This window comes from Alligator sinensis, unplaced genomic scaffold (assembly GCF_000455745.1).
Source record: "Alligator sinensis unplaced genomic scaffold, ASM45574v1 scaffold978_1, whole genome shotgun sequence".
NCBI classification, from domain to species: domain Eukaryota; kingdom Metazoa; phylum Chordata; order Crocodylia; family Alligatoridae; genus Alligator; species Alligator sinensis.
In genome coordinates this window covers 1,789,323-1,803,018 of record NW_005842220.1, presented here as the reverse complement: position 1 = coordinate 1,803,018, position 13,696 = coordinate 1,789,323, and the positions used below count along the sequence as shown (strand labels likewise).

General features: G+C 40.8%; 1 protein-coding gene across 1 annotated transcript in view; it reads right to left on the bottom strand.

The window, feature by feature from the left end:
* IGF2BP3 (insulin like growth factor 2 mRNA binding protein 3) overlaps window positions 1–13,696 on the bottom strand; it is a 162,283-nt gene that overhangs the window by 115,717 nt on the left and 32,870 nt on the right. Inside the window, exon 3 of the mRNA XM_014521509.2 lies at window positions 12,527–12,575. Coding sequence (XP_014376995.2) covers window positions 12,527–12,575 — 49 coding nt within the window. The remainder of the gene's footprint in view (window positions 1–12,526; window positions 12,576–13,696) is intronic.

The window sequence follows — 13,696 nt, the reverse complement described above, 5'->3', positions numbered from 1 at the left end:
CACAAATGGGAGCAGCCAAGATAGTAGCCACTCCCTCTGCCACTGATTGGCTGAAAGAACTGCCTTTCGTACAGCTCTGCCCCCCTCAGCAAAGCAGCAGCAAGGGGCAGAGCAACACGAAGGGCAGTCCTCTCCACCAATCAGGTCCCATTGTAAGTCCACAAAAACAGCAGTCAGCACCATGACTGGCCCACAAAATTGCCCATCTGCTGCCTTGATTTGGCCAGGTCCCTAAATATAGCCAACATGCTGAAGATGCTGGGTAAGATATAGGAATACTTGTTGCAATGAATCATAAATTACCTTAAATCACTAAACACCGTTATTTCTTTAACTAAATACTAGAAGAAGAAAAATGCCTGTAAATAGTTTTTCACAAAATACTGCTTTTGTTGGTTCTAAGCGCAGCCATTACAACCAACATTTTTACCTCAGACTATTTTAAATGTTTAATATGTCATTCTATCACAGACAACAGATATCTACTCAGGCATCATTAGGCTCAACATCATATCAAAACTGTTGTTTCCACACAGACCACTTCTTCAGTCAGATATCATCTAAGACCTATGGAAGAGGTAGAGCAATTTTCACAACTTTGAACAAATTTGGCAAGCCATAAAACAGCACTTCTCTGCTGGCCCCTGTGGTTCATTCTGGTTTTAATACTAAGACTGATGAAGAACAGTCTTTTTACTCTGCCTGTATAGTGCCCAGTACAATGTGACCCTAAGTTAATAGTCTCCTATGAAAGGCAAGTAAGATAACTCACATTAGGATGGATTTGCTAGTATCACTATAAACTATTAAAATTCTTATCATTTAAAGCAGTGGTGCTCAACCTTTTTGGTCAGCAGGCTGGATGGGCAGCGTCCAATCCCTCTGCAGGCCAGATCTAGTGGGGCCCCATCCAGCTGTGCAGAAAGGGGCAGGGGCAGCACAGCTCCAAATCCAGCTGTGTGGTGGCAGGGGGCTTGGTCTGTCCCCAATCCAGCCCTACTGGGGAGGGAGCATGGCCTGGTCCCACTAAAGGAAGGATGCCTGACCTAGCTTCAACCTGGCCAGGCATGGGGAGGGTTGTGGCCGAGCTCCGACCCAACCCACAGGGCTAGGATTTTTTGGCAGTGGGGAGGGCTAGCAGTACTGCCACTGCTCCCCTGCTGACAAATTTGCCAATCTGTGGGGAGCCCCTCAGGCCAGATACCAAGGCTCTACAGGCCAGGAGGTTGAGCTCCACTGATTTAGAGTAACAAAAGCTTCAAGCTAGTTGGAGGAGTTTGAACAAAACTTGAAGAATACCTGTCCTTTTCTCATCTGACCCCTAAAAAGCAATTTTTCAATTATTTGATATTTTCTTCAGCTATAAATAAATAAATATAGTGATACTATACCTAAAACCACTGCAATCAATGCATATACACATAATTATGCCAGATGACCAAATGCGTTTAATACAGGTTTACTCAAGAACTTCTGCTCTTTTCGGTATTTTAGGCACATGAAAAGGGTATTTACTGCTTTGCATATATCTTGCACTAGTCTGTCTCATCTCTAGTCAAAACCAAGGCAAAGTCACCCATGTCCACTCTGCAGATGAATGACATTTTGAACAGGGGTACCAGGTTTGCATTCAACTCAGAAGTGCTGGAAAATATTTACCTCGCAATTTTAACTTGAACTCCATGCAGCTGCCACAGACCTAACCTACACAGCAACTGATGGCTCTGCAGTCAGTACTGCAGCAGAAATAGGATAACATTTTTCTAAGCAGTCAGTGGCAACCAACTGCTCCAATACAGTTTGAGTTCTGGGGATAGCGATATATCCTAGGAAAGTACAACTAGAAGGGATCTCCTGAGGTCATCTAGTCCAGCCCCCTGCTCAAGGCAGGATTATCCCTCACTAAACCATCCCAGCCAAGGGTATGTCCAAACTGCTCTTAAAAATTTCCAAGGATGGAGGTTCCACAACTTTTCTAGGTAGCCCATTCCAATACTTTACCACCTTTCATAGTTAGAAAGTTCCTCCTAATCTCCAACCTAAGTTTCCTCTGCCACCACCTGAAGCCATTTCTGCTAGTTCTGTCCCCTACAGCCATAGAGAAAAGCTCATTTCTATCCACTCTGTAAACAGCCCTTCAGATATTTGAAGACTGTTATCAAATTGTCCCGCAGTCTTCTCTTCTCTAGACAAAATATCCCTAGTTCTTTCAGCCTTTCCTCCCAAGTCTTGCTTTCCAAGCCCCTCATCATATTTGTTGTTCTTCAATAGACTTTCCAATCCATCCAGATTCTTCTTGAAGCATGGGGTCCAAAAGTGGACACAGTAGTCCGGGTGAGGTTCACCAACGCCAAACAGAGCAGGAGAAGCCATATCTCTTGCACATCCTATTATTGTATTATACAGAATATTTTTAAAAGACATTTCTCTAAGCACTTAATATTTTAAGGACAATTTTAAAATGCTTTGTTGGAGTCCTTTTTTTATAAAAGCAGGATATCGCATATAATAGTTACTTTTTAAATTGCTCCAGCATGGCAAGTCTTAGAAAGCAAGATTCTTACCAGATTTTTTTTTGAGAACCAACCCTACAAACATTTTGATTTTTAAACTCTTACCCAGCCCTCATTTTTAAGGTCTTTACTCTTGTCTTAAAAATACATCCCCAGAAACTGACTCTGAGAAGCTGATCAGATGGTCACCTATGGTTCCAAAATATTTGGGGTCATAAGTGTTTAGTGTTATATTATTGTACAAGTGACTGCAGACTGTAAAGGGATGGCAGAACAGTTTATATTGCCTAAATCTGCAAAACCCCAGAGCTGCCTGTTACCAACCAGGACAGAGAGAGAGAGAGAGAAAAGACTTTAGGGAGAATACTAATAGTTTGGGGGGTTTGTGTGGGGAGGGAAGGGGGCAGTGGAGAGAGAAACTTGTGTTTTAGACTAGACTCTCTTCCATGCTTGAAATGCAGGCATGTGATCAGCAATTACTCTATAGTCAAGACAACAACTAGAAAAGAATTTGAATGTTTTTACCTAAGAGCTCAACAGGCTCACCCCACAGCATCTTGCCAAAAATGGCTACATTCACTACAGAATGGAAATCTTCTGCACTTCAGTTATTTGTCTGAGGTTCAGCTATTGTGCGTACTGATTTAGCCAAGCATATTTACACATTTTAATTACACTTTAAGAAGAGAATGTTCTTTGGGGCAACAATCATGCACTCTAGCAAGCGGCAAAGTGACTACATGTGCATATTTAAATACTCTCCTTGTGCAGGTATCAAGTACTTCTCTATCCATGCTCCATACCATGACTTCTACATGCAACATACAATTCTCTGTTTATCTGTTTACACCAGAATGGACTAATGTGCACTCTTAAACTATCCTGAGAAGACAAAAGTAAGAACAACTGTGAAACCTGGTTGTAACAGGTATTGTTCTATGTAATAATTTCCTTTCTTCCTCATCAATAGAAGTGTTTTGTTAATGCATTTTTTTCCAGTAGTTAGCCAACTTTATGGACGATAATGAAACACTGACCAAGTTAAAGAAAGGAAGAAATAGAATGAGCCTACACAATTTTTAGGAACATTTCTCATTCCTTGACCAGCTGTACTTCATGATCAATCCTAAGTAGTTTTATCTGGAGAAACTTCATTCTTGAACCAAAACACCTTGCACTGTGAGAATCTTCAATACAAAAGTGTCATTTCAAAGGGAAGTCAAGGTATGCCTAACAGTACACCATTTAAGTTTTTCCTCATTTTACTAAAGGGACTTAAAGTTGCATGTTAGGCATACGTGCCTCAGCTTTTCTGCTCATGGAAGTAGAAGTATGGATCCAGTTCTGCAAAAGAAATCTGTATGACATCCTACGCAGAAATGTAGCTCAGTTATGTGCACAGACAATCTGGAGAAAGTTGTAGAAGCATAGACTTCAGGTGCATCTCTTGCTGAGGTAAGTTAAAAGGCTTTAGGGTTTCCACATTAAACTTCACCATTCATATATTTAATAAAACTGGATATCCCGCTCCTCCCTTACAGAGTGCGCAGAGCAACAGTGGGAGGATCTCCAAAGATTGTTAGTGGCAGAAAACTGAATCTAGTTTCCGGTTGAGTTTGAAACTTGACTTATGCCTGGGACTGATCAGGCTCAAATGGATTTTGTTCTCTGCTGCTGTGAAGTAATATGCATTGATTACTTTCAGGGATGTCAGGGAGATAGATGCCCTGGAACAGAAGCTATTAATAAGAAAAAAACAAACAAACAGTTTGGACATAACTTATCCTTTTGTCCTAGTATTTACAGGGCACAGATTGACTCCGCAGGTTTCTACTGGCACCAAGGGGAATTTTCCAAGGACTGTTTCCAATATCTTGGAAGACTGCCTCCACTTAACTTCATGAAGAGCAACACTTAGAGTATTATAGAGGCCAGAGGGTCTCATCTTGAAGGGAAGTGATAGAAACAAGAACTAAAGGAAATTTGAGGGAGGCTATGCATGGGTCACAGGCATTATTTTAATGATATTTAAAAAATATTGTCCATCTTGGTCTTGTGCAAAGTACATAACTATGTAGTTTTCCAGAGAGCTGCAGAAAACTGTAGTGATGAAACATCCTGATCTTCTGAAATCTTCCTGTTGTTTAGTTTATTGAGAAAAAACCCTATCAACCAAACAATACATTATGGTTTTTGCTCATTACCAAAACTACACTGGTCTTTGAATCAGACACCAGCATAGACATGGGACTGCTGAATTTAGACAGACCAACTGACCTTTCTATTTATGAAAGAAAAAAGAAGATAGATCAATTGGTCTGGAATTTTCTCCCTCCTCCTATAATTTTCTCTCTCTCTCTTCATATATCATTAAGAAGACTAGTTTTATTTTTATCTCATTTACCTAGGGGCAAAAAAAGGTATATTTTTGCTACCTTTCCCACAACTCTGCAAAGCATTTTTCATTCTTTCATGTGATGCTAATAATTTATTGGAAAACCAGAAGCAACAACTAATGCACACAAACAGGGCTTTTTAGCCCACCCCAGAAATAGTCTGACACCAAAAGAAACACAGCACCACCTCTTGGTAAAGGACCTGTCTGCACCTATCATTATAATTCTATACAGGAATCATTTGGTTCCTTTTACATAGTTTCAGTCTATTTAATTATATGGACATCCCCTCATGCTCAACTTAAATTTTAGTAAGTAACCTGTACTCTTACAATTTTTTTTTCTTCAGGATGAAGAAGTCTGAAGAAGCAGATCCTAAAAAGTATATGAGAAGTAAGTATTTTCAAGAAACAACTCTGTTCTCAACCTTCTTGTTTCAGAGGTCACTTACCCGTTCTTTGGGATTATAATATCCCTTTAGATCAGTGATATATTTATTTTTTGGCAGGCATGCCACAAATTAAGTCCCATACCAGGGGTGCACCAATAAAGATGTTTTTGTCCGATACCAATGGCCGATTATTAACCAGCCATATCAGCTGATACCGACCCGATAGCCAATATGCAGCCCTGCAGCTTAGAGAGCAGTGTTTGGCTGGTAAGTCTGTGGGGGGAAAGGGAAGTTGGGGAGGGAAGGGACATGGGAGGGAGCAGATTGAGACCCCCACAGTGAGAGGGAATGGGGCAGGGGCAGGTGCTGCCCAGTCAGGATGGGACAGGGCTCAGGATGAAGCTGTGGGTGGTTTGCCCAGGTGACACAGGGGGGGTGGGCATCTCCCCACCGCTGCACACATTACTAAAGAAAGAGCTACAGCAAATTTTGGGGTGCCTGTAGCCCATCCCATAGCCCCAATCGCAGCTCTGCCACCACCTGCCCAGCCCCCACCCACCCTGAACACAGCCCTGGCCCAGACCTCCCTGCCATTAAGAAGCTGGCACAGCCCCTGGCCCCAAGCCCGCAGCAGGGAACCCGCCCTCACCCTCCACACAAATCCAGGGGGCATGTTCCCCCCATGCCTCCCCTGGGGGTGTGCAGAGTGGTGGGGAGCCTCCCCCCTTCCCACCCACCTACACCCCTTGGATGAGCTACCTGTGGCTCCATCCCATACCCTGCCCAGCCCTGACTGGACAGTGCTTGCCCCTGCTCCACTCCCTCCCTCACCATGGGGGGCCTCGATCTGCCCCCCCTTCCACGTCCCTACCCCCCGCAACAGACTTACCAGCTGGACACTGCTCTCTAAGCTGCTAGACTGCATTCTTGGCTGTGTACATGCTACAGCTGCTCACATGTTAGTTTTGATAAATCAATTTATTCCAGTAAGGAGCCATTTAGTCAAAAAAGAGCCCCCAACCTGCTCTTCTTGCACATTATAGAATGTTTATCTGCTCTTGGGTATTTTGCCCACCCCTGGGTTAGGGGTTGGGACTTCTGGTCCCAAGATGGTGATCAGGAAGAAAGGCACCTATCAAGAGGCAATGCTACCCTTGCAGCCCTCGACAGCTCACCAACAGTCATTAAGCAGCCCCCCGGCCAAAATAATTGCCCATCCCTGCTCTAAATGGTGCCATGAGTCTAGTATGTCTGTCCATCCCTACAGAAATCCTAATGTAAGTGATATCAAGATAAAGAATGGACAGACATGCAGCTATCCCTGGGCTAGCTCACACAGTAGGGGGCTATTACAGCACCTAGGCAGCAGGTGAGCATACCATAAAGTATTTGTGTTGAACAAACAACTATGCCAAGTTGGAGGGTGACAAATGAAAACAAAAGCATTTTAACTCACACCCACAGATGTGATTCTGATTCTTGCCAGTTCCTGAAGATGTAATTCTCTACCAGATTCAGGAAAAGTTACCCAGTTTAGGGGCATACTCCTGTCCACTCCTTCTCCCTCACCAGTATAAATATTACTCCTATCCTGGAATATCCTATCCAGGATATTACTATCCTGGTTCTTGGTTATCAACTTCTAATACTCCTTTTCCTCTTGATCCAGAAGGTACATTGTTACAGTAAACTTTTGGCATCAATGAGTAGGGATAAGGGTGATGAGTCCTGGCCCTGAAAACTTGTTTGCCTGCCATTAACATTAATACTCCAGCTACAGATTAGACATCTGTAGTTTTCTGGCAATGAAACTCGACCAAGAAAGAAATTAATTTGTAAGACTTAATTCCATGCTTCAACCTTCAACGATACTGAAATAATTTACAATTTCTTCCAGGGGTGAACAACGACTTGCAACCAAATGCCACATCTGAGGCAAAAATTCCAGTGGGACAGATAAATGACAGACAAAGCTTCACTATATTCAGCAGTTTGTGTCAGGTCCCCTCCTATATGAACAAAGCAAAACATCCCTAGGAAGTAGGCTCTGAGATTTCTATCCAGCAGCTACCCATGGACTGTTCTGGATAGCTTTTTATGAGGACAGAGAAGTGCCGATAAGTTTGTCTCCATCATTCTATTCTCTCTCTCAGCTTCCTTTTATTTGGTCCTCCTCACATGTGCTCCTGTTAATTCTCCCAACCATTATGCTTACTTCACACTGCCATCTAGGAAGTAACCATCTAGGAAGTTTTATAACTACCATCTAGGAAGCAACAATGAAACTGCCCAGTGACTCGTAACTTCTTCCTGCTGCTTCCCAACAAAACTATGGAGTCATAAAAACACTGAAGCTTTTGGGAAGGCAACATCAGTTTATACTCAGCTCATGTTTTAAAAGTTTACATGTTCTATATCACACACAGTTTTACAATACATGCGTCCCTCAGGTGAAAAAGCTTCTCATTTGCCACTAGATGAAGAGATTTATTTATTTATTTTTAATAAATGATGAAATCTTATGTTTTGTCAGGGTACCGCCCAAAGCACACAACTCCAGAATTCTGCTGTTCTCAACAAGCAAGTGGCTTTTTATAAAGTAGAGGAAAATGATTTTACAGTTCTCAACTTTGCCTCAATGCAGACTTCCTTTTTGTGAAAAAAATGGGAGGAGGTGGTGTGAAGGAACACACTTAGAACAGTCCTAGGTGAGTGTCCTACTCACAGGGCCAATGGATACCCCAGGAGGGTGTCCATCTGTTTTTGACCAGAAACTCCATTCAGACTCTGAAAACAACTTTCAGTAGAAGTGCCATTGAAAACAATTACCCACAAAAAGTTAGTTTTGATAAATCGATTTATTCCAGTAAGGAGCCATTTAGTCAAAAAAGAGCCCCCAACCTGCTCTTCTTGCACATTATAGAATGTTTCCCTGTTATCATTCACTTTTCATCTTAAAGCTACCTAACAAAAGAGATGCGCATTGCAGTATGGCAAAAAGGTTTACACTTACCATGCAAGACACTAGGTTATCATACAAACCAAGACCTTCCCTCAGGAAAACAAGGAACTTGTTTGGATGGTAACATTTGAAATTAACCAGATTCATTAGAGTGACTTGTATATAAATTTGTTCCCTAATTCCCACCCCCTCCCACAAAGTTCAAATCAGAGAATTTAAAGTTTTCCCACAATCCATTCTACCTCCTCAATTCCAGAGTGGATGCCTATTTGCCCAAAATGTTTAGTACAGGGGTTGGCAACCTGCTGCCCACAGGCTAGATCTGACCAGTGTATAGACTGGATCCAACCTTCAGCTGCTCAAGAACTCAGCTGTATACTCCAGCCACAGCAGCAACAAAGGCGTCCCCAGGGTCCTACTGCCTGTCCGTTCACTGTGTCCTCTCTGCTGCAGCGTCCCCAGGGTACTAGCACCTGTCTTTTTCTAGCTATTACCTTCACAACATCCACTGAGCACAGAGGCGTGCTCAGGTGCATCCTAAAGTGAGGGCTGGGTCACAAGTAGCAGCCTATGGTGGCAAAAGGGTTGCCAACGTCTAGTAGTTTAGTACACTGGTTCCTAGTCTGTTGAAGTTTTATGATGTTACAATAACAAAGTGTTAATAATAGTAACACACACCTACAACTGTTTATATGTTGACATATGCTAATATTTAACTTGTCTGCATAATCTGATTTGACTGGCATGGTACAGTGAAGAGATGAAAATGGCATCCTGCTTGCAGCAATGAATGCGGGCATATTGTGGCTTCAAATAATACAAAGTTGTTGAATACAGGTAAAGGAAATGTAATGTATCTTTTTTCAAACATATCAGTGTGTCTAAATTACTGGGGAAAAAAATGTACAAATTCATAATACCTTTTTTTAAAGTTTCCCCATCATAAGACCGATTAAAAGATCCCTGGAAGTAGCAGCTTTCATTTAAATAGTTAAAATGAAAGTTCTTTAGGGCAGTTTTTTAGGTATACAATGCTTAACACGAGGCCTCTAGGTATCATCAAAACAAATAGCTACAAAGCACAAGTAGATATGTGCACTGATAATTCTGTACACAGACATAACGGTTTTTTGCACACAATGCTGCCTTAATTATAAAAGTAAAAGTTGTCTTCCTCTCAGAGTTGATAAAGGACATACTTTCTTAAAACCACAGAGCTAGAAATAATCCAGTTCACGTAAAAGCAGCAACCTAATTTCTCATTGTTCCCCATATATGAATGCAAACAGCAGACTGAGTTCTTACAGAGACAGGAAAGAGTAGAGATTTTGTATTGTGACATCCTCCCTGCAAGAAAGCTAACTGATGGAACCAGCTCAGTAATATAATCAGTAATGTCTGACCAAAAATAAAACAGAAACAAATCCCAACTCCACCAATGCAAAGACACAATGATGCAAATGGATTAGCATAGCTGGGCTATTACATAAAGGAAAACCACATACCACTTAAGAGGTAATATAGTTCCAACTGCTGTGAGCCAGTCCAGAGAAGAAACATTTCAATAGCCATGTTCAACTGCAGTAGAAAGAGTATTTTGGACATGGGGGATCGCTACCTACACACAGTAGCTTCCCCAAGAAGAAGTTGCTGGAAAGAGCTTGATCTAAAGAAGGACAAGGATCCTCTCTCAAAAGATTGACATTTTCCCTGTTCCCACCAATCAAAGAGTCACAAGAATAAAATAAAGGATATGAAATCCGTGTGAAATCTTCCTAGAGTTCAAAGGGGGCTCTTGCAAGGGTTTTTAGAATAGAAACCCTTTAAGTTATGGTGAGCTCAAACTAAGGTTAGCTCTATAAGATACCATTAAGAGTCTCTCCCTCTGAAATGGGATCCCAACAGGAACCCTCCAGGACAAGGGGATACCACTGTAAGATACAAGACAAAGGGCAGTGACAATAGGGCCAGTCATTAAAAATACTGGTGTGTGAATGTACATCACAGGAACCATTCTGCAAATTACTTGCAAAGCACTGAGGTGACAGATCTCAGGCAGAAAAGGAAAAACTACTTGTAGCTGCTGGCATGGAGGATATGTGGTAACTTGTGGCACAAGGAGGTGGGATATGTCCCAGAAATTACCTTTAGAGTACACTTTTCTGAAATGCCTCTCCAACCACCCATGTTGCATGAGAAGCTTCAGTATTTTAGCATGTGAAAGTAACTACATCAATCGGAGAGATATGAATGAATTAAACAACTGGGGAATACTTTAGGGAAAAGTCAGCAGACATAGAAGAGAGCTAGCTCACCTGAAGCCAAATGCACCCAGAAAATCACCACAGAAAATCTGCAGGACTTTGGGGGACGATTTGAACTAGGAGTTGGGAAGAAGAGCAGGATAGATATCTGCTACAGAAATATCAAAGTAGTGTTATAACCTTTAAAGGATCCAAAACCAATATATTAAGGTAAATGGAGGCATTTAATGTACTAGACACAATCAATGAAGTTAAAAGTTCAGAGATCCAGAAATAGATATTAAAGAATGAGTTAACAACACCCCAACCAACCAACCCCACAAAGTCCAAAGAAACCCCAAACCCAAAAACCTACACCACTGCATCTAAAAAAGTAGACGTTGCAATAGACTACATGAAGTCTACTAGCAATTTTGCTAGGGATTGTAAAGGAAATCAGCTTGGATACTGCAGTAATAGTGGTAGTATAAAAATTTCAAGCCAGAGGACTACCACTATCCAATGTGGAGAAAGGAAGAGAAAAAATTGGAGTGACCTGTAAAAGACTTTCTAGTAGTGAAGCTTCCAGATCTGACAGTGACTATAAGGAGAGAAGGGGAAACAGGAATGCATTGATTGACAGCAAGGAGGACCGCCAAGATGAAAGCTTGAATTGAACAGAGAGGTGCCTCTATTCTTGCTCTAACCCAGGACTGAGCAGAACTAAATAGACACTTTGCAGAGAATGAAGCAGACAGGAAATAAGCAGGTTCAGCTAACCTGCTTCATAAGAGCAACAATACAAAAGCTTTACTCTTTTCCTTCTCTCATCTCCACCAGGAAGAACAGTTTACCACCACCTAGGTTAGCATAAAGGGACAGTAAAATTAAAAAAGAAAAACTCACTTTATAATTTTCTGCCTTACACAAGTGTAAAGAAATATTTCTTCTCACAACCTCTAATCCTACCTATTCCAAGTAGGGCATGCTGACACCTTAGTATCTAACTCAGTGGTTCTCAGCCTTTTTAGACTTGAGGCACCCCTCACTATATTCAAGGCACTCTTCGATAGAATTGAAACTCCTTGGAAAATGCCAGCTCCGAGTTTTCACTCAATTTTTTTTTTTTTACTATAGAAAAATAAAGCAATTCTGCTGCAAGGAACTCAGAAAGACCACAATGGGTCAGAATGTTTTAACACTATGGATTCCTAATGGAAAACTCTCAGGTTCTCTTGTGAATCATGTTTGCACACCTAGCACTGTTAACACTGCATGGCAACCCACAGCACCTTGAAAGGATCTCAAGGTACCCCAGGATGCCACAGTACTGATCTAACTGGTTTGTAAAGGCCTGAGCTTTCATAGGCAACAACCTATTTTATCACATACTATGACATCTGTTCTTACATATGTTAAGTCCCAATACTCCCATTGTGGCAACATGAGGAAATACTATGGGAATCACTAGTGACATAGTTCTTCATTTAAACTGCATGGGCACACTACCATTGCTACTTATAGAACTACTATGATAGCACCAATCTGGTAGGAAAAGTTTAAAAAAAACCCCTGAAAGACAAAAGGGTTTAGTATTTAAAATTTTGCTTTTGTAAAGTTGTTGCCAAGTATTTAAGTCTGAACTTCCACAGGATTACTTTACCAGCAAGATCTGAAATAGACAAGCTTTAGAGTCAAAATGAAGGAATCAGGAAGTCAGCATTCACCAAACAATCCATTTCAACTTTGTTTTTGTTTAACTCAGCAAAAATAAAAGCATCTATCAGAATTGCTTATAAGGTTCTATTGTTCATTTTTTCAAAGGATTTTTCTGGGGGTGGGGAAGTGGGGGAAAGAGAGAGAGAGAGAGAGAGAGATCAAAGGTGGGGAAAGGGATAAAGTCTAGTAGATAAGAAGAGAAACAAACATACAGCTTTAAATATGGCTGTCATAATTTGAAACGTAGAAACAAACATACAGCTTTAAATATGGCTGGCATAATTTGAATCTTGAAATCCTACCTCCCACTGCAAATGAGGCGGGATATTTCTGATCTGAAGTTTCCGACTCCTGTAGATGAATTAAAGATAACAGTTAAAAACAAGTAAATACCAATAAAACTACACATAGCAAACCCTCTATAAAAACACATTTACTAGCATGTTAGGCAGAATTAAATTTATAAAAGAACAAAACAATGAAACAGAGAAACTTAGATCAAAACCATTTCAGTCCATGTCCACAGAACTGTTACAATAATTTGCTTTACATTTGACAGCTGTTATGCTCATAAGAGCACTTTTCTTGAAAGCTACTTTAAGTTTATATGCCTTTCCATATACAAAAGCATGTAGACAAAGCCATAAACCCATCTAAAATTACTATTTTCCCTTAAAAAAAAGTTTTCACCAAGAACCTTCCCAACCAATACTTCAATACTGGCTGCATTCTACAGCCCTTCCAAAAAAGAATATTGAATAAATGCTTGTTTTGAGATTAAGCTGGCCATTAACTTACAGAGTCTGCCTAACTGATCATATTTTAACACTTGAATTCCTAGCATTCCTCCCTTCTGAAGACAAATTCATTAACTTAAATTCAATGGATTTTCACTTCAAAATTAATAGCAAATTCAGGTCACATCATCTAGTAAACAAAATATTTACTTTGAAGTACTATTAGTAAAGCCTCATAGTACCCTAATTGGATTCACAGCCAAGTCCTTTGTTTCCTCCCTTCCCCCAAAGCAGAAAAACAAATAAATGCCAGAGAAGCCACATCACCCTTGGGATTCTCAAGAATGTGTAGATTAACAGGGCTTTGCCATCCTCAGGTAGTGTGCGTGTTGGAAGGGCCATTTAAGCTATTCTTGTAACAAATCATGAAAATGTGATCGTTTTGTATCATAAGAAATGAATTTCAAGCTTTGTTTTGGCAGGAGGAGGGAGGAACAGGGAGACTGTGGGCCAACAAAGATAAAGATGCTCCTTAGGAGACAAAGAAATATTCTCCCTCATAACAGACATTCAAACACATACTATTTCCCCTAAAAATGTGTTAAGTGTTCAAAGCTTTCTTTTAAGAGTTTTAAGGTTTGTTGTATTATACACAAAAAAAACCCCACCTCAAATCTGCCAAATATATAGATTTGGGCAAACTGCCTCCATCATAAGAGGCTATAATCATTACTA